The sequence below is a fragment of the Pseudorasbora parva genome, chromosome 18 (genome assembly GCF_024679245.1).
Source record: "Pseudorasbora parva isolate DD20220531a chromosome 18, ASM2467924v1, whole genome shotgun sequence".
Taxonomy (NCBI): domain Eukaryota; kingdom Metazoa; phylum Chordata; class Actinopteri; order Cypriniformes; family Gobionidae; genus Pseudorasbora; species Pseudorasbora parva.
Window position 1 is genome coordinate 15,086,796 of NC_090189.1, and position 21,864 is coordinate 15,108,659.

Consider the following 21,864-nt stretch of genomic DNA (forward strand, 5'->3'; position numbering starts at 1 on the left):
AAAAACTTTTAGATTATATATCAGATTGCAGTTCCTCTGTGCGTGCGTTTGGATAAAATTGTAGGTTTGTGATCCCCCGTGGCCCTTTTTATTGATTTGATACACCCGTGAGAAGAAAAAAGCCTCTTATTTTTTTGATGAGGCAGTGGGTGTTTGTGAAATATGACTGTCCAAATAAACTACCATAAAGTGTGACAATCAAAGCATTCCATTCCACAAATAAGTTGTGGAATGGTGTCCTTTATGTGCGCGTACAAATTATAAGAATAAATTGATTTTCACAGGCTTGGGGCTTCCTCTGTCCTTCCTCTGAACCTCCGGATTTCTATCCTGACCATGCAAATAAAAGTCCTCCAAACTGACTTGAATTAAAAGCAGTTGCATGCGCATGAATGCAGATGCACTGCCAACTTCCTCTAACAACACTTAGACATGGTTCAGTAAAGAGACCGCCACTCCCAAGGGACTACCGTGGGACTTGCGGGACTAGACTGAATGGCCGAGTGCGGGCAGGAGAATGAAACTATTTGAAGAACTCCCGCTAAATAGAAATATCTAAAAATAAAACATCTAAAAACAAATAAATTGTTACTCATCTATTGCAAAAAATGAACAAGAACACCTAAAAATGATTTACAGGCCCAAGAACGGGCAGAATTTCTGTTTCTAACATGTTATTGCTGCGTTGTGCAATGTAGCCCATCATGGACATATGCTTTGATTTCTAAAATGCAATGGCCCAATGGGATGCAATTTAAGATAGAATCCACTCTGCGCTCAAAGTGAGTTTTTGTTCAGCGCTGAATTCTGCATGCTGGCAAATCCTCTGATTATAACAAAGAAAGTGTAGACCTTATAAAAGATTCATTGTGCAGTCAGCTTTATAACGGAGCTTTGGAAGATTGCGTTGAACCGAGATGCCAGCTTTTTAGTAATTATTAAGGAAGTGCACTTTGAGCACATTCTGCCACGTCAAACCATGTACGCGCTTGCTTTTATGTTAAATTACTTTAAACCGTTTCAGGGACGTACAGAAAAATTCATCCCGCGCAGGTCTCTAGTTGTTTGTATCGGTTTGCTCTTATGACATGATCAAATGTGCAATTTAAGATTATGTTAAACTACTCGTGCAGGAGAGAAAAAAAATTGTGCAAAACTTTTTGGCTTGTTTTGAGAAAATTTACTGTGCATAAAAATTACCGGGCATGAAACTGTATTTTGCTGCCATTGCATTGTATACCAAAATATATAAAATCAAGTTGTTTGCACATGCCATTCGAGTTGATACTTGGTTGATCATTTTAAGAGCGATAGTTCCATCCATCATTTAATCATTCATATATATTATCAAAACCTTTTTTTTTTTTTTGATCACATTAGATACTTTGAAGAAGGTGTTCCACAGAAGAAAGAAGGTCATACAGGTTTGGAACGATATGAGGGTGAGTAAATAATGACAAAACTTTCATTTTTGAGTGAACTAATCCATTTAAGCGTCCAAAAGAATCCAAATACTTCTTGAGACCCACTGCATATAACTTGATCGCTCTTTTAGACAATGTTTAGCAGCAGTCCAAAAATGAGCTCAAGGGATCTCCACAACTCTCTACCCAGTTAATTTGGGGAATGCATGGTGAATTTTATGCACCCAAAGCAAAGCCAAAGCTTTAAGAGGTTGAGAAGCGTTCAGCGTATCCGGCAGCTGGAATGATTGCCACCCAGCTGGAAGTACAATTAAGAGTGGAAGACATTCAAAATAAATATAAAACAAAACAAAAAAACTTCACAGCTTACAATACAAAAAGTTCAGAAAAAGTGAGGAAATTTGCTAAAGCTATTGCCTAGCTCGGTCTCTCGAGACAATATTACTGGCAGGGCAAGCACATAACAATTCCTTCTGTGAGCACAGCATTGTTGAGCTGATTGTGTGACGATGGAACATTTCATCTAATTTCCCACACTACAACTCTTTCTTCCTCCGTTCAACGTTATAAACTCATATTTCCTTTCATTACCTATTACTTCCTAACTCTATATTTGAGAGATGTAGGCTGTAGATCTAACATCTCTTCTGAAAACAAAGGTTCTTTTAGGCATAAATAACCTTCAGCATGCATGGAAACTTTCCATTGCATAAAAGGTTATTTATAGTGGGGAAAAAAACTTCTTCCGATTATTAAAATACTATTCACACTAAGAAAAAAATGAATAAAATAATTGCTCTTTTAAGAGCTGTTCACAATAACAATCTTTATATTTAAGAGTGCACCAGCTATGCTAACTATACAGGAAACAAACAAACAATATTCCAGATTTATTTTCTTTTGCCACTATATCATGTAAAACAACACCTACTGCAAAACATACCTGGACCATAGATAAAAGGGTAGATTGTTTTAGCATTGATAGTGCGATGTGCGCATCTACGATAGTCACATCGCAGGATGTGATGTCAAGTATAGGGATTGTAAGTGAAATGTGATCTGAACGGACCAAGCACAAGGTTCCAAACACGTGATTCTCTGATTATTTTCAAGGTTTAACCATAAACGAGAGAACTTCTACCCTGCTCCTGGGGACCCACTGTCCTGCAGAGTTTAGCTCCAACCCTTATAAAAGACAAGTAAAGCTAATCAATCTTCAGGATGACTTACTGAAAATACACAGGCAGGTGTGCTGAAGCATGTTGAAAATAAACTCTGCAGGACAGTGGCTGCCCAGGAGCAGGGTTGAAGACATCTGCCATAGACTTAAAAAAAAAAGATGGATGACGCACCTTCTCTCTCTTCCACTGAGTTAAGTGAAGCCGCCAGCACCCAAATATTGGGTCTCGAATCTGGGCAGTAGTGAGCGTTAAGTGGAGCCGTGATGTCAAGGTCCCGCCCACACTCCCAACAAATCAATCACATGCCCCTGAACCTTTTGTAAAATAAACTGTAATGGAAATGTAGAAATTAGAGGTAAAGCTCCAATCTCCACTTGAAGTTCCCAAAAATGTCCATTGGTGCCTCAGTGACTACTTAGCTCAAGAGAAGCTGTCGAATCTCAGCTGTCAATCATAACATCACAGCCCCAATTTTACAGCATCAAACAACTAACTAAAACCAAACTTATTTAAAGAACAAACACTTGAATTCACATCAGCGTGATAAAAACTACCTACCGGTAAAATGAATTTAGAAAAAAGATTGAAAACGCTTTGGCTTCACTTTTCAGGACTTGTGTGGCACAAGTGGTTTGTGTTGGGTTTAACCTTCATAGAGTGAAAGTTTATGATTTTCCTGTGTTTAGGTCCTGTCAGTTTAAGCATTCAAGCAATTTTAAAACATTCAAGCGCAAGACAACACTAAAGAGAACTCAATTCAGAATTCACATGCTGTTTTCTGTGCACACACACACAGATGTGCAGACAGAACGTGAACACCGAAGTCCGTTCCTTTGCCATCTATTTGTGTTTGAACAGACATGTACATGAAAAATTATGTCAAAATGCCATCTCCGAGATTATCCTCAAACACAGTTGCTTACGGCTTACGTGAAATTAATTGAGAAAGAAAATGGATGCGTATCATTATATTGGATCTGTGCATTAGTTGTTAAAATAACTATCTTTTACAAAGATGAATTATATTTAATGTACACTCTAAAAAATGCTGGGTTGAAACTGCACCGACCCAACAATTGGGTTGTTTTAACCCAATGGTTGAGTTGTTTTAACCCAGTGGTTGGGTTAAATGTTGCTTAAGACAACCCAATTGCTGGGTAAGAACAACTCAACCATTGGGTTAAAACAACCCAATTGTTGGGTCGGTGCAGTTTCTACCCAACTTGGGTTGTTTTTAACCCAGCATTTTTTAGAGTGTATACACTGAAGACAACACAGTGTTATTTTACAGTTAAATAATTAATTTCTGTACCTAAATACTGTTAGACTTACCTGAAAAAGATAGGTTTGTTCTATTGTATTTGTCTATGCTTGTAATTTGTTTATTTCCAATACAGATTCACTTAACAACAAAATCACCCCAATCATTCTTAAATTCTTTCCAAATAGAGATCTGGCAAAAGAGATAAAAACCTAAATATCGCAAAGTCCGTTTTTTTTTCTTCCCAATATCATGCAGGCCTAATAGATAACCAATAAAACTGGTTTGAAGACTAGTTAGAACAAAGACAGTCAATCTATTATTTTTATGTAATTAATTACATATGCCTGACCAATTAATCATTTTAAAGCAGAGTTTAATTGCCCCAAAGGTGGCAAAAAAAAAAAAAAAATCACCACAATTTAAGTACGGATCAGGGGGTTTGATTAATAAGGAACATTTTTAAAACATGTTACTTAATAATTAATCATACTAAAGTAACATGTTTAATTGATATCCCTAGCAAGAATGAAAATACAGACTTCTTATTATTTCACCATTAAGTGAAGTTACCAAACTAGAAGATCTACCCTCAAAAACACAGAGGTATCAAAGTCCAAATTTTCTGGGATTGCTACGACATGACAGCTGGATAAGGAATTGATTTCATCTGAGCTCCTGTAGTCTCTGCTTAGCCTTGGATGAAAGCTGTGCAGCACACACAAAACCACACATCAGAGCCTGATCCTCACATTTCTGACCGAAACACATACCGACAGAGGCACACAGCCAAAGCTCGCAGTCGACGGTCTCATTAAGGAAAGGAGTATCTTCAGTCAAATCGTTCCTCATAATCACACACTGTGGAAAAACAGCAGCTACTGACTCAACTCAATGTGTGTAAACTTTTGAGAGTGACATCTGAAAACAAATCATCGCTTATAAACTTGCAAATTACATTCCACACTGTGATTGGCTGTTTTTCATTACATTACACCTAATAAAAAGAAAAAGCATGCAAAAGTTTGCTAATATACATTAAATGCAAGTGTGTCTTAAATTAAATCAATTTTTCAATTCCATTGCGTTATGCTTCATCTAGCTGCTTCCAAACATAACCTTGTTAAGCATGTACGCTTAATGAATTCAAGATATAGAGAATATTAATTTGATCATTCCGAAGTTGCTTGTTATCCTTCCATAAGGGTCCAGTCAATTAACTTAATAAAAATTCATGAACGACGTCTTTACAATAGAAGGATTCCTTAATTTGTCAGCACATATTTAGAGGAGCAGTAAGCTAATTCTAAGAAACACTGTTGCTATCTGAAATCTACCAAACACACCCCTCCCTTCATTGCTCCACCCCCAAAATGCACAGACAAAAGTGGATGTCTCTTTCTCATAGCTGAAGTGAAGCAAAATAATGCTGCGCGAAAGGATGATGAAGGACAAGGAAGAACAAAAAAAATAACATACAGTACACAAGAGCTTCTACAAGCAAGAGTTCATCAGTAGCACACCAGCTCAAAACAGTCCTGTTATTATAGCTAACATTACAACATCATATTTGGTTTTTTTGTGAAATGGAGTAGAAACATTGTAACCTCGGCACCCGTATTCAGGCCTTCCCTGTTCCAGTGCTGGACATTTCTTTACTTTTCTAATATTAACGTGGGTCCTAAAGCTCTTGCCTGATCATAACCCTTTTATTCCAGTGATATTCCTCTGACCTATTTTGTAATGTCTCTCAGTCATCTCTCTTTCTACAGTCTTTCTTCAAATCTCCCTCTTGCTTACTCTTTTTTCCTCCATCATGAGTTTATATGGATCCACAACAGCTCTGGCACCTACGCTCTGTTGTTATGTATCGGCATCATTGTCCAGCGTTCTCGTTGGTTTGCTGGCATATTAGGGATTTCATGCACAGGCAAATCTGTCCGCGAATCGCTCGCCTGAGCGGGAAAATGTGGCAGATCCCGAACAACGAAAATCACATTGATACACAACTATCTAGACTAAATAAAAAAAATTAAAAGTCAGAACTGAGCCAGTTGTGCTTGCACCATGGCAGATTTGCTACTTACATGGCAGAATTTACCAGTGGAACGACTGAACGCGTCTCTAGAGAGGAATCTTTTCATTTTTAATGTATAAAATTATTTGTGTGCTGCTGCATGTCCCTGTGTGTAATAAACAGTGTGTATGTGCACCTGCCTATAAGAGCATAATAGTAATGCACCCTTTAAATGAAATTAAAAAAAAAACTGCATTTTCAGTTGCCTCAAAATAGCAGCGCACCAACAATGTGCCTGAGCATGGCTTGTTTTCAGGCTTTTTTAACTTCTTGTGAGTGCATTTGCTATTTGATACAACGTGCGCTCCTGGTTTCACATTGTGTATGATAAGGCCTTTAGACTCTTTAGATGAAGGTGAAGCATGTAGTTTATGTAACACTGCGAAACACTTTTGCAAGCGTCCTTTTTCAGAAATTCAGCTCATAAGGATGCTTGTGAAGAGTTCAACAAGTAAATGTAGGGTAATTTATATAAAAGGTCTAACATATTAGGAATACTTTTAGCTGTTTTGCTATGCGTTAGGAGAGTAAGCAACTGAGTAGGTAACTAACATTCTCAAGAGTGATTGTAAGCGTCTTGTTTATAATAAACCCAGTTGCCGTATCTGCACATGGCACATTTTTTGACATGACATGCCATGTCCCCCAGCATACCCGGATTAAAAAAAAAACTTTACTGCTCATCACTGGTATATGCCACCTACTGCAGATTGGCTACAATTAGGTTGTGCTTCTCAGTCCGATCCACTTTCAACAGCGATTCTCAGAAATCACTTCCTGCACCTTTAATGTCTTCCTTTTAGAAATGCTAGAAATGTAGTCCACTTGGGTAAACATAATATTCAGGAAAACAAATTAACATTAGGGTCTTTAAAAACTTCAAGGCTTATATTTCATTAGTTCCCTGCGTTCGCTGGGAATCAAAACCTCTGTCATGCTCTACTGTTTGAGCTACAGAGCACAAATTTTTCTGAACCAAACTGTAAACAAATCCCTATTACTACAACTAAAAACAGACTATTATTATTATTATTTAGGGGACATAATGGGAATTTAGATCACTTTAACGTTAAACAGCACAATATCAATTTAAAGCAGAAAATGGGAACATTAGCATAAAATTCACTTACGGAGACCAGAGGTCAACGATTGCTTGTCCATTGAATAGCATGAATAATCCCGCCTCCTTTCTACAATAAACACTATGCTAGTCTACTTGTTTTCAAAATTTGTATTAGCCAGTGCCATGCGTGGGAGAATTACAGAGAGGCCACTCTGAGCACTTACAGGCAGATGTATCCATAAAAACCCTTTTATTCTAATTAAATTCACTGGAATGTTCCTTATATTCAATAATGTGCAGCTGCATAGTTAATTCTATCTTGCCTCTCAATGCATTAAGAATGACCAGCGAGTTAATTATCAGTAATGACAGGGAAAACAACAAGTAGTTTTGGCATAATGGATTTACAGCGTCGTACACACCATTAGAGGCAGAGTACACAACAAAATAGCAAAATAAAAGAAATGGGGCAAAAATAATAATAACATGGTCGGCATTACAAGCCCTAATTATATGTCCTTCTTGACATCTTTTTCAAATGACCATGATTAATTGACAGGTAAACATATAAAGATGTAATTTTCTGGCTGCCAGCGGTCAAGACTAGCGTCATTTGGCTGTTTACAGACCAGTCACTTACAATCTTGGATTTACCTGAAGACAAAGAGAGATGTTAAACCTGAAGCGTGTCATTTCTATGTCAAATGCATTTGCAAAAATAATTTTACCTTTGATTAAACAAACAGTCTTAGTAGGAGAGATTATTTTAAGATTGAACATTTAAGTTAATAAAATCAATGATTGAGTCAGTGTTAATCATTTAACAGATTAGGCTTTAAGTTTTATTGGATAAACATAATAAAAAATAAAAAGTAATGAATTATGAGGTATTTTTTTCTAGTTAATTCTAGTTAAAAATTGACAACTAATCATTCAGTTTAATGATAACTGACTAAGAAAATTAAGTCAAATTCAACAGATACAGGAATAGAAGAGTCAATTTAATCTTGAAATTTTTATATACTTCAGCGTCAACTAATTATAATAGATTAATTTAATATTTAATTAATTAAGCTTAAGTTTGATTAGCTTGAAAAAATTATTAATAATAAAACATATTTAAATTAAATGTTCATTTTAAAACACTTTCTGAAAACATTACTAAAACTTTACTAAAAACTTTTAGTAAAAAATTATTTTTAGATTCCTGATTCGAGGCTTGAAAACAACTTTTTGTTAAAAAAAATCCTCAAATGAGTGGTGTAATCATATTTATTTTAGTCAGAGCCCGCACAATCCCGAATCATAAATATCAAATATGTTTGTCATTGACGACTCTTGATTTGGCAGATGGCGTGATACCTGTGATAGCCAATGAGTGCGAGCACGCTTCACCATCCGGATGTTGCATGCTTCTATAGCTGAATCTTGGCTGCTACAAACATCAATTTTTTTTTTCTTTCATAAAACAAAACTCGCAAGAAGATGATGACATCTTTTTTTCCCAAGTCTAAATCTTCTAGTGTGTCCCAGACCTAATATATCTGCTCTGAAAAACAGCTGCTGAATCTCCTTCCACAGTACACCATTGTTAAACTAGAGCAAGGATCAAAGTAAACTGCTTCTGTATTGGCTGCATGAAAACCTCTACTGTTTACTAATTGCCCTTATATTACATCCTTTACACTGTCCTGAATTGCCTTATTGAATTACCATTACACTGAATTGTATTATTGTATTGTATTGCACTGTTTCTACATTACTAAAAAGGACCATAATGCTAATCTTTCTACTGCCCTGACTTATAATTTGTCTGCATTACACTGGAGTTTTTCTTGAAAAAAATTATTTTGGGCTTTGCATCTATTTTACAATTGCTTTATCCTACCGGTACACATGAAACCATCAGTCACACAAATTACCGTGTTGAGCGGTTGATAAAACATAACATCGCTCTCAAAATCCATATACTGCATTTTTGCATACTGATGTTTTTGAATATTTCTACTGATAAAAGTCAGCAAATGTCAAATCAAGTCTTTCTCCCTGATATTGTGCAAAATCAATAAACAGAAACATTCGGGGGTGAATAAACAATGCAGAATCTGCAGAAGTGGCATTGGAGAAGAGCCACCAAGCATTAAAAACCTTGAAGAATATGAAACATGATGATTAAGTTTAAGACTGAAACCAAATGAGTAGTTAATGAGATGCTAAATATGCCATATTGTGCTATTACCATCGCATATACATGCCAAATTGATCTGTCAGTATCAAAAAGACAAGGCTGTTCATGTGGGGCTGTTCCCGTAATAAATGTATCTAGTTAACAGCATCTGCTATACACATATATTTAATTGTAATAATTAATTCATTTTAAGAGAGATAAAAACTAGTGAGCGAGGGGAAAGGAAAGGATAAATTAAAAAGAAAGATAAAACTACCTCCTGTACACTCAGGCCTTCTTTCTGCATGAAGTAGTGCTTTTTAAACTCGTAATAGGAGTTGTACTGGTGCCAGGACTGCAGGAAGTCAAACCTTTAGGGTGTAAAAGACACACACACACACACACACACAGACAGAGAGAAAGAGAGAGAGAGGTTTAGTTATTACATATTACAGCGATCTAATAGGAGCAGAGAGACCGTCGTATCTGAAGGATGACCGTAACGAGCAAGAGCGTAATTGCTTACCGCGGGTCATTCTTGGCACGCACGCTGGTCTCGAATTTCACCCCATTTCTGGCCACATATTCGGCTAGTTTGTCAATGACAGGCTGGATGTCAGGAGGCGGAGGGATGATGGCAGCAACGGGGGCGGGAGCAGCCACCACCGCCGGGGTGACGGTGGTTTGAGGAGGCCGAGAACTGATGGATATAAAGAAAATTAAAGACACGTATAAGAATTTTGAAACACTCCAATCTCTACGGAAGGTAAAGATAGATGCACACCTGGAAGTTGGAGGGGCAGCAGAAGCTGAATGGGAGAGCGGAGCAGACGCAGGAGCTGACACCGTGACTGGACCTGCAGCAGGGGCTGATGGGATAGCAGCCACAGGATCCAACGAAGGTGTGGTGCCAGGGGGAGGAGGAGGACCAGATGCAGGAGGAGCTGACATCATGGCAGTGGGCAGCGAGGTGTAATAGGCGCTGGCGTCAATCCCAGGTGGCGGCGGGGCAATGCAATATGTACCATCAGGCAACATACAATAGCCATAGTACATTGCTGCCACATCCGCTGTGTGAAATACATACACACGCGCACGCATACACACACGCACGCAGACAAAAACACACAGAATTCCTAAATATGATGCACGAAAAATAAGGGTTTTCTAATTGAACATACAAAAAAAATGTTTATTCCTGTAATGACAACACTGAATTTTCAACAGCCATTACTCCAGTCACACGATTCTTCAGAAAACATGGTCAGAAAACACAAATTAATATGCTGCCTTGGTGTTTGAAAACAATTGTGCTACTTGATATTTTTGGGAAAGCATAATACATTTTTCCTCAGTGAATAGTGTTCAAAAACCATTGATTTGAAATCAAAATCTTTTGTCGTTTATTGTCTCTCTTGGACAATTAAATGCATCCTTGCTGAATAAAAAGAATTTACTGACCCCAAACCTTTGAGCGGTAACACACAGTAGTTCCACAATTTTTATGCATAATTATTACATCTCCGTCTCATTTTCTCTGCCCCATTTGATATGTAAAGATGACGCTTTTTTGGTGATAGTTGTTAAGCCCTGCAATAAACATTACTCATTAATAATATTTCTGCTTTGGGTATACGGCCAGGAAAGTACACTGCGGGAACTGCTGATGCAAATTAAGAATTAAAATAATCTACGTTTAGATCACTGTCCGCATAATTAAATTTCCTTTTCAAGTAGAAGATAAAAAGCGAGCAGAAGAGAAATCGCATCCGTTTGTTCTGCTCCACCACAAATAATTAGGATCAAACTGTCCTCATGTTGAGATGGCAAGCATGTAAAGACATACAGTTCTTGAAAAACACTTAATAAAGCCTAATTACAGTCGAGCGCTGCTCCTTTCCTTCAGTCAGCTGTTACGGTGGCAAAAAAGAATCATTAAACAAAGCAGTTTAATAAAAATGAAATGCAAACAGGGCCCGAGTTCAAGCTTAGTTAAGATCAACACAGCCAAAACGTTGCTATTAGGCAAATACAGAAAATATCTTCTATGTGCAAATTTTTTTAGAGGCTTAAAGGTTTGCTTCACCAAAATACATTTACTCGCCCTAGTTTAGAATAACATGCAAGTGAGTAAATGACAAAATTAAAATTTTTGAGCGAACTATTCCTTTTAAGTGAGCGTAGAGGTGGTTAGACTTCACAGAGGTAAAGATAGGAACCTGAAGCACTCTGACAATGATGAAACACTACAAAAAGAAAAATAAAGGCATTTTAAAGCTAAAAGGAATTAAAGCAACGCCATCTCCTGGGTACTTGTGAAGTCAGGGCTGTTCAGGACCTAGAAGAGACCAAGAGTCCTGCTCATTTGGGCGAGTTTAGCATTCTGTCTGACTGCAGCCACACATCAAAGAGAGCTGAAAGAGGAAGGGGAGAGGGAGGAGAGGGGCGCTGGGAATCTGGACACAGCTACATTTACTTCATGACTGACTGTGAATGTGTGAACGTGCATGGGAGTGGGGGGAGAAAAAGAAAGAGAGAAACTGAGCGCAAGAGAGAGCCATACAGAAAATAGCAGAAAGACCAAGGGAGAGAAGAATGAAAGAGTAGCACAGAGATTATTGCAGAAGATAAGAGAGTGAGAGATGTGTGCGGCAAGTGTATCTCTAACATTTTATTTGACATGTGGCAGAACTAGGGCTATGAGTCATGAAATTTTGAATGAAACAACTTTAAAGGGCACCTATTATGCCCCTTTTTACAAGACGTAATATAAGTCTCAGATGTCCCCTGAGTGTGTCTGTGAAGTTTCAGAACAAAATTCCTAACAGGTCATTTTGAAAATGCCAATTTTGGGGTTTGAGGAAAAATTAGCTATTTTGTGTGTCTCCTTTAAATTCAAATGAGCTCCTGCTCAACACCCTTAAAAAGCGGAGCATTCACAGTTCGTGAACACGCGAATGAAAACTGAAACATGATACATCCGTTTGGCTTTGATTATCACCTCTATGGCGGACACGCTCACGTGACATTGCGTTTCTTCATCATCATGAAATATCGTCTGCATGTGTTTTAAAGGGGTGGTTCTGTGGTTTTTTCTAGGCTTGATTGTATTTATGGGGCGCAGTATAACATCTAAATACTTCTCTTTTTTTACGCCTTATTTTTCTTATATTTTACCTTTCTTCCACACTGCCGTCTCCACGGTCCTTTGAATGGCTCATTTGCTTCCTGCTTCTATGAAGCCCATCCCTCCAAAAAACGCAACGGTCTTAGATTGGTTAGATGGCCAAATGTAGTTTCATGTATTTTTATTGGCTGAAGTGCCACGCCTCTTACCATTATGGGCAGATCTCACATCTAAGGTGACTAGCCAGGGTTTATGATGTCACCAACGCGGGAAGAAGCTCGTTGTAGTCCAAACCGGCCGTTTTTTGAAGGCAATAAACTGCCATAACTTTAAAAGACAATATCTTCAGGGCTCTACATAACGCCCATTTTGGGCGCATTTACGCCTAAAAATTACTGCGTGCGACTGTGAAAAAATATTTAGGCGCACCGGTGCGAGTGAGCTGCTCAATTCTCATGAATGGATGTGTAATACATTCGGAATGAAAACTACAACTCCCATACACAGAGAAACTGACAGGCTACGTTCCTACTGCAATCAACTGCTTTTCATGCCTTCAGTCAGCAGAATAAGTGCAAAAAAGTGTGCGACGGACTACACTTTGTGATCGTTTACAAAGTGAAACGTGTGTGACGACGCAGCCATGCGCACTTTACCAGACACCTCACGCTGATGATTTACAGCCAAATCAAAATGAACTGGAAATACCACATTTGGATTATCATAAACAAGCTCAGAAATTAGCGGATGCTTGGGGCATAAATGCCATCAAAAAATAATTTATTAACAATACATTTAAAAAGCCCTTGAGTTTAATCTTTATCACACATGCTATTTCGAAAAATACTAAATGTATACAATAAGCAAGTATATCATGAAGATTTTTCCCAAACCGTGTTTTTGTCTTATCCTGAATGAATCACGTTGGTACTACACATAAAATAAGTGTTTATATTTCCACTTCGGATTAGCACAGTAGCCTATATGCGCGACTCGCCATAGACACAAGCATGCGGTTCTGTTTATGAAGCGCCAGAGCGCCAAAAGTTACTACTTGCTATTGTACTGATCTTGTACAAAAATCCAATAGACAAGTTGATATTAAGTAACAACGTTTTAGCCACAACACTGTCTATTTGTGAAAATCCAAGGCATACCAGAACTGATTCGCATCTCCAAGCGATTCGATTCAAATGAATCTTGTATTTTGAACTATTGACTGAATGACTTGCCGCCACCTACTGGCGATTCTATTTTCATATTTATACTTTGCATGGACTTTTTATTTAAAATATTAAACTTAGCTTAATTTGTACTCATTTCTAAATTCAAAAACGTGTATGTAAAACATACAACATTTACCCGCTGCATTAAATGCTTTAGGTGTTTGGTTGTTTGTGTACTGTGTGTATTTCTGCTGTACTCTAAGAAGTTAATGATAATATGTCAGAATTATGTGAATTTTGGAGTTTTAGCTTTAGTTTTAAACTATGTATATAACGGTTGTTTCTGAGTATATTTTATATTTCACATTTCAGGGTTTTGTGCTGCAATATCCTAATTGTCAAACCTTAAACCCTGAACACTATGTAAATGTGTCTAAATCTCACTTCAGATTGAGCTTCTGTTCCACTTCTGCTGTGCAAAGACAGATCTTTTGATGCACATCTCATTTGATTGGAAACAGTCTGATTGTGTCTAATTGTTCTAACTGAAATTATTACTTAAATTAACATTTTAAAAACAACTTTTCTATTAATGTAAGAAATTGACAGATTGTATCAAATACATTTAATAAGATTAGAAAACATTGCTATTATAATGGTAAAAATGCCCCTGGACATTCATTTAAAGGGGTGGTTCCGTGTTTTTTTTCTAGGCTCGGTTGTGTTTATGGGGCACAGTCTTAATACTTTTCTTTTTTTTGTTGCCGTATTTTTCTTATAGGAAATAGGAAAATTATAATTGGCATGTGTTTGATGGATTAGAATGTGCTCCTAAATTTTTGACTGTGCTCCTAATTTTTTATAATTAGGAGCACAAGTGCTCCTCAAGAAAACAGTTAGCGTAGAGCCCTGATCTTCGTTTGCATTTAACTTTCAGCGTTGTAACTTTGCAGATCCTGTTTTAGCTCAAGCAGCAACATTACACACTGACTAAAGTTAAAAAGGGAAAATCGCATGCAACCACCCCTTTAAAGCCATATCATTCTTAACCTTTCAGTATGCTTTCAACTTAAGCACACACAGCCGACATCTGAACACAGAGAGCTGGATGTCGGAGTGCCCGTGAGTATTAAACTACTAGACTAGTTCTCTTCCATGTGGTATTACAATTAAACTGTCGCAGAATGCACACAATCAGATCTGTGTAACGGAACTAAAGTGAAAGCAGTGTAATATACAGTACTGCTATGTATGCGGTTAATATGAATCAAACAAAAGATAACAGACAATCCCTCACATTCTCGCTCTTGACTGAATGAACTTTAATGCTGCTGTTAAATGCTCTGGCAGTGAGATAAACTTTGCAGACTGTGTACAGCTCTCGGAGGGCGGGGCCTATGCTAATACAGCAGTGTCCATCAACACTTGTGGGCGGGGCCTGTGAAATGTGACATCAATTTACCAGAAATCAGCAAACGGCTTGTTCTGAGACACTGCTTATGATTTATGAGATAAATGGATTTTTACCTTTATAGGATGGTTGTGTACACACTGCTAACACACATTTATGTTTAAACACCATGTAAAAGAAATTTTGCATGATAGGTGCCCTTTAAGATCAACAGTGGCTCTACAATAATTTTATGAAGCGCAGAGAATAGTTGTGCGCAAAAAACTAAAAAACGACTTGTATAGTGATGGGCTGATTTCAAAATAAAGCGTCAAAGGGTTATGAATCAGTGTATCGAGTCATGATTCGCTAGTCAAACCGCCAAACTGCTGAAAGCACGTGACTTTGGCGATCCGAATCACGAATCTTTGTTTTGAAATCAGCCCATCACTGTTTTTTTGTGCAAAAAAACTTTTCTCGTCGCTTCATAAAATTATTGTAGAGCCACTGTAGTGAGATGGGCTTTGTAACGGCATCTTAAGTGCCTTTTATGGGTCTTGAGAGAGGAAATGACATTGGTGTCAATGAAGCCTGTCTGAGCCATCGATTTCAAATTTCAAAAAATATATTATTTTGTGTTCTGAACATTAAAGGAGGTCTTACGGGTGTCGAACGACATGAGGGTAAGTAATTGATGACAATTTTCATTTTTGGGTGAACTAACCCTTTAATGAAACCACCTATATATTAAGACCTACTGTACCACATAGATCTAAAATGTAAGTCAAATGTCAGAGGTTTATCCCCGACAGTAAACCAAACATTCACAACAGAATGTTTGCGTCAATACTTGCCAAGGAAGATATTTTTAAATACTGTGTATATTGGACCGCACACAGTCTTAGGCATCTTTATGTGCACGCTTCGGATCAGTCAGTCAATGCAAGAAGGATCGTTTTCATGGACAAAGAAAAAGCACTCTACAAAAAAAAAATATTTCCACTATTGAACAGCCTCTAATTCTAATGATGGAAAAAAACACATAGGTCCTAAATTCACAGAAATGTGCGGGTACAAATGGATTAAAATAAATGTATATTTGGTAACACTTTATAATAATGGTCATTAGTTAGCATTAGTTAATGTATAAACTAACATGAACTAACCATGGGCAGTTTATTTGTTACTGTATTTATTCATCTTTGTTAACATTAGTTCATAAAAATACAGCTGTTCATGGTTCTTTCATGTTAGTTCACAGTGCATTAACTAATGTTAAAATGATTAAAATGATGTATTAGTAAATGTTAAAATTAACATTAACAAACATAAATAAATGCTTTATAAGTGCAGTTCATTATTAGTTTGTTAACTCATTTAATTAACTAATGCGCATTATTGTAAAGTGTTACTGTATGTTTTACTATAATTATCCTTAAATATAGCAATAATTTTTGCTATTTTTGTTTGGAACTGGGAGTCACAGTTTGATCAAATATCTGCATTTAAATCGAATAATCATACACGGATGACTATGTAATCATATAATTTTGACAGGCATATTTCCATCAGAGTAGATCATAACCATATAACTGAATGACATCACTGCCCCATAAAAAACACAGCAGAATTAATCTCATAACTAATAGGTCCTTCCTTCGTCTCCAGCTTAGCTGGCTTCATTTTCAATGATGGGATCTAATCATTTATGACGTCTCCCTGTGGAGATAAAGAGGTAGAGAGCTGTGGAAGAGTTGAGCATCTGCTGCTGGATTTGACTCAAGCACTATTTGAGAAAGATTAGCCTGAAGAATAAACAGATAATCCTCGATGCCGGAGGGAACACGTCTCAAACGCAAACAAATTTATGCTTACTCTGGCAAATAAGTCTGTAAGGTCTCTTCAATAAATTATTTTATGAATCTCACAAGACACCTCAGAGAGGCCGTAACCCAGAATAATCCTGAAACTTGAACTGAGCAGTATAATACAGAGGTTAATGGACAAGTCCTAACGGGATGAGACAGGATTTGCAAAGAATGAACCAATCCTGGCTCTTGATTTTAACCAGGGAATAAAATATGTATAATACTATAATTATGTCAGTACTTCCACAATTGCCAATGAGAGACAAGTCAACAAGGACACGTTAAGGCCCTCTCACACTGAACATGAAATTCAGCACAAACGTTAGCCAAGACGACTCTCTTGAATCTAAACAATAGATCCTTATGGGGCTATTCACACCAGGGTCGAATATTCATTTTATCATGCTAAATCTGGCATGATAAAATGAAAATTCTCTGATGAATTACTTACCCCAACGTTGTTCAACACCTGTAAGACCTCCATTCATCTTCGGAACACGAATGAAGATGGATGATTCTTCATCATGATGTCTGGTTGCATCATCCTAGGAGAATCTTCACAGATTTTCTTCCTTCAAATCTCAAACCTGCACACACTACAGGAGTTGAAAATCATGGTGCTTCATACAAGACATTCTTAAAGGGTTAGTTCACCCAAAAATGAAAAATCGTCAGGCCTTCATTGACACCAATATCATTTCCTCTCTCAAGACCCATAAAAGGCACTAAAGACGTTGTTACAAAGCCCATCTCACTAAAGTGATTCTACAATAATTTTATGAAGCGACAAGAATAGTTTGTGTGCGAAAAAAACAAAATAACGACTTATATAGTGATGGGCCGATTTAAAACAAACGGTTTTGAACAGTTATGAATCAGCGTATCGATTCATGATTCGGATCGCGTGTCAAACTGCCAAACTGCTGAAATCACGTGACATTGGCGATCCGAATCATAAATTGAAATGCTGATTCATAACGTTTGAAACTTTGTTTTGAAATCGGCCCATCACTATCAGTCTTAATATAATTATTTTTTTGGTGCACAAAAACTATTCTTGTCGCTTCATAAAATTATTGTAGAATCACTTTAGTGAGATGGGCTTTGTAACGACGTCTTTAGTGCCTTTTATGGGTCTTGAGAGAGGAAATGACATTGGTGTCAATGAAGGCCTGAAGATTTTTCATTTTTGGGTAAACTAACCCTTTAAGAATATCTTGTATGAAGCACCATGATTTTCAACTCCTGTAGTGTGTGTAGGTTTGAGATTTGAAGGAAGAAAATCTGTGAAGATTCTCCTTGGATGATGCAACCAGTCATCACAATCGGTTAAGATTTAAAAACTCCTGTAGTCTGAGCACGAATTAAGAGACTTCTTTCCAAAAAAAAAACTAAAAAACCCCAACCTTACGGACTTCAAACTTTGACAGGTATTGTATAGAAAACATTATGACGGTGATTATTTAGCTGTACAGGAAATACTATCCGTGTAGTTTAGTATGTGTTCTATACCCAGACTATATTAACCTAATTATGCAGTTCCTACTGACAAGTTCCAACCACCGAAACAATGATGATGGTTATCATAGTAAAACCACAAAAGAAAACTACTCCGAACACTAAAAAGACTCATTTTACAACACATCATCATGACTCATTATATAAAAACAGACAACATATTCTGCTGGGATCGTAGTTTTGGCAGCAGCTTAGTCCAGTAACAGCAGTTCAAAGGTCACACCTCCCACTGTCAACATACTTAATAAACTGCATTAATCATGTGAACTGAATGGATGTGGATCACCAAGGTCTACTGAACCCTGGTGAAATGAGTGTGTAATTGTTTTAGTGGTGTGAAAAGGACAGAATGGCCTGCTCTTTTCAGCAGAAGAGCGATGTCTTACTGGAGTAATGGGGAGGATGAATTTGGCACGGCGTGTGGTGTGGTGTGGCGCCAGGGTGACTCACGGGCAATGAGCAGAGCATTCTGGGACAAACGAGCAGAACGGCACGCGTAACATAATAAATCTGAAGTCTGCCTAAGCTATGGCCGCTGGCCGTAAATAAGGATTTCCAAGAAGGCTTGAGGTCAGCCAACCGTGCACGTCTCTCAATCCCACTGAGAGTGCACTTCTAAGAGCCTCATGACATCCCACCACCAGTTAACCAAAGGAATCTGCCTCTGTAAAACGTTTTCTGCTTTTGTCGTACCGCAAGAATGGAACTTAGCAACCGGTTTAATATATATCAAGCAGGGGAACTAATTCAAACTTGACTTTGGCAGAGAGAGAACAATGTTAAAACAAATCAAATACAAATACACCGCAAACCTCAGATACAGGCCAAAGCCTTAGAAAAATAACCCTCACATTTGGACAAAGATTATAGGATGACTGTGGTTAAGCCCACAGAAACTCTTTGTAATGCTGTTAATCCTAGAAAATACACATTTGCAGTCAAAGTAGCTTTTCTTTTGAGAAACTGGCCCACTGAAGCGCCTGAGGACACTGTAATCCTGTGGCACTTCCCTCAAGAAACCAGTAGAGCACTCTTTCAGTCAAGCTAATTGAGACAAATCAGCAGTCCCAGCTTGAGTGTTTCACCAGCTGAGCGCTAAATTCTCTATTTCCAATAAAAAAAAGTGAATTGCTCGTTCCCCACAGTACCTTAAAACCTTCTAAGTTAAAGCAAGAGAGCCAGCTAACAGCCAATGGAAGATTAAACGCCATGGGACTCTGGAGGACAAAACCTTCGGTTATTCTCTTCGGTCAGAATAAATCTGCCGGAGCTTGCAGTCATAATTTGTCTTGGAAGTTAAATTATTCATTTATTTATTTTCAGAATAACCAGGTGAGAGGATAAAGCTCTGAGTATGTAGTAAGGAAATTAATAGCTATGTTTCTTGTTGTAATTGAACTACTACCTATAATCAGTTTGAAACCGCCCAGCCAAATTACGAAGACAAACAGCAGCTTTATTTTACCAAATAGCATTACACAAAAAAATGTAAGCATAAGAATGCATGATTCAGTGTTGCAATTGGTTAAAATGATAGTTCACCCAAAAATAAAAATTGTCATTTACTTGCCCTCAAGTTATTCCAACCCTGTATGCATGCCTGAACACAAAAGAAGATATTTTGAAGAATATGGGTAACCAAACAGTTGATGGGCCCCATTGAGTTCCATGGTAAAAAATTTCCTCACACTATGGAAGTCAAAGGGGGCCATAAACTGCTTGGTTACCCATATTCTTCTTTTGTGTTCAGCAGAAGACAGACATTCATACAGGTTTGGAAACATTTAAGGGTGAGTAGATGACAGAATTGTAACAAACATTCTTCTAACTACTGCCAGAACTACCTGTGATGGAAGGAATCTGCTGGAACATTAAAAACAATGGACCGGCCCCCTCAAAGTCCGGACTTCAACACTATTGAACACATTTGGGGCGAGTTGGAAAATAAACCAGACAGATCTATTGTACATTCAAAGGAAAACCTTTGGCTTCAGTTGCAGAAGCTATTGGATAACATTAGTGCTGAAGTTCTTGAAGGAAATATATTGACAATATATTAAGATGTGCAGCTGTAATTGCTGCAAAAGGTTGACATACCAAATATTAAAGTTAAAAGTGGATAAAAACAGTACAACAAAACCACATGAAAATTACAAAAATGTTAACTGGTTAGTTCACCCAAATTAATGACTCACCCGAATGTCGTTCCCCACCTGTAAGCCCTCTGTTCATCTTCAGAACACAGTTTAAGATATTTTATATTTAGTCCAAGAGATTCTGTCTCTCCATTGAAAATGTATGCACAGTATACAGTCCCTTTCCAGAAGCACCAGAAAGCTAATAAAAACATCATCAAAGTAGTGTGACAAAGCCGCAGTTTTTGTGATTTTTCAACCAAAATGTATTTTCAATACTTCAAGAGATTCGAACTAACCCACAGATGTCGCATATGGACTACTTTGATGATGTTTTTATTAGCTTTCTGGTGCTTCTGGAAAGGGACCGTATACTGTGCATACGTTTTCAATGGAGAGACAGAATCTCTCGGACTAAATATAAAATACCTTAAACTGTGTTTTGAAGATGAACGGAGGGCTTACGGGTCTGAAACGACAATAGGGTCATTGGAGTCATTAATAGAGTCATTAATGACATCAATTTCATTTTTGGGTGAACTAACCCTTTAAATATGAAAATGAAAATCTAAAAATAAAAGCTAACTCAAAATATTAATAAACACTATGATACTCTGTAGTTGTATTAAAATAATACTGTAAATAAAAAATAAAATACTATAAATAATACTAAAATAGCACTAATACATTTAACTTATATTAAAATAATTATTCAGTGAGGGGCACATTCAAAACAAGTGGTTTAGTTAAATGAATTAATTAATTGCTGTTTTATCAGTAAATCAAGACTTCTCATCTGTCCTCTCGGCAGAAGCAAGAACACAACATTTATTTTTTAATAGATCAGAACATGTTCCTTTCCCATTATAATTAGCAATTCTATCCACATAGCACAAATCTCTTATTTGAGTCAATACCCTGTTGATCATTATATTAGGAAGATATATTTGACACGTTGCTCTATTGCCACGTATTGGGTACTACTACACTGGAAGCAATATCAAGCAAAACCAATATTATTCCAAATTACCACTGATTACTTTGCATCTTTTTGAGCACTCATTTTGGCAACATGAACAGAGAGCACACATCTGTGGATCAAACTGCTTGAAACTCATTAGGAGCAGATGTTATTACTGACAAACTAGTAGTCTAAATTAAGCACCTTTGTTTTGCCATTGAATTCACACACAACGGACATGTCTGTGATTCATTAGTGCTCAACAGCTGCCAAAATCTGAGGATGTAGTGAGAATCAATTCAAGTGGTGAAAGAAAAAAACTGCCTTTAAAAGATGTAAAGTTGTTGAATAAGAACTGACTGAAGATAAGGAGGGCAGTCTGCCCGCTTTAGTACTTAATTTAATGAACTTTGCTCGCATTGAAGGGTCAGCTTCATTGCCATGTTCACTCAAGGACGGCCTAAAAATCAATCATCCTAAAAATAATTCAAGATGTTAATGATTTGCCACAGTCTTTAAAGGGCTG

The 21,864-nt window shown here is 37.3% G+C and overlaps 1 protein-coding gene across 4 annotated transcripts in view; it reads right to left on the reverse strand.

Annotated features, from left to right (window-relative positions):
• The window catches only part of sfswap (splicing factor SWAP), a 113,616-nt gene that overhangs the window by 66,603 nt on the left and 25,149 nt on the right, over positions 1-21,864 (reverse strand). For 2 of the 4 annotated variants that reach the window (XM_067424579.1, XM_067424580.1), the window contains exons 8-10: positions 9,958-10,243; positions 9,700-9,873; positions 9,451-9,544 (exon numbers count right to left, since the gene is read on the reverse strand). In XM_067424579.1, coding sequence (XP_067280680.1) covers positions 9,451-9,544; positions 9,700-9,873; positions 9,958-10,243 — 554 coding nt within the window. The remainder of the gene's footprint in view (positions 1-9,450; positions 9,545-9,699; positions 9,874-9,957; positions 10,244-21,864) is intronic. The other 2 variants (XM_067424582.1, XM_067424581.1) reach the window with 1 other exon arrangement.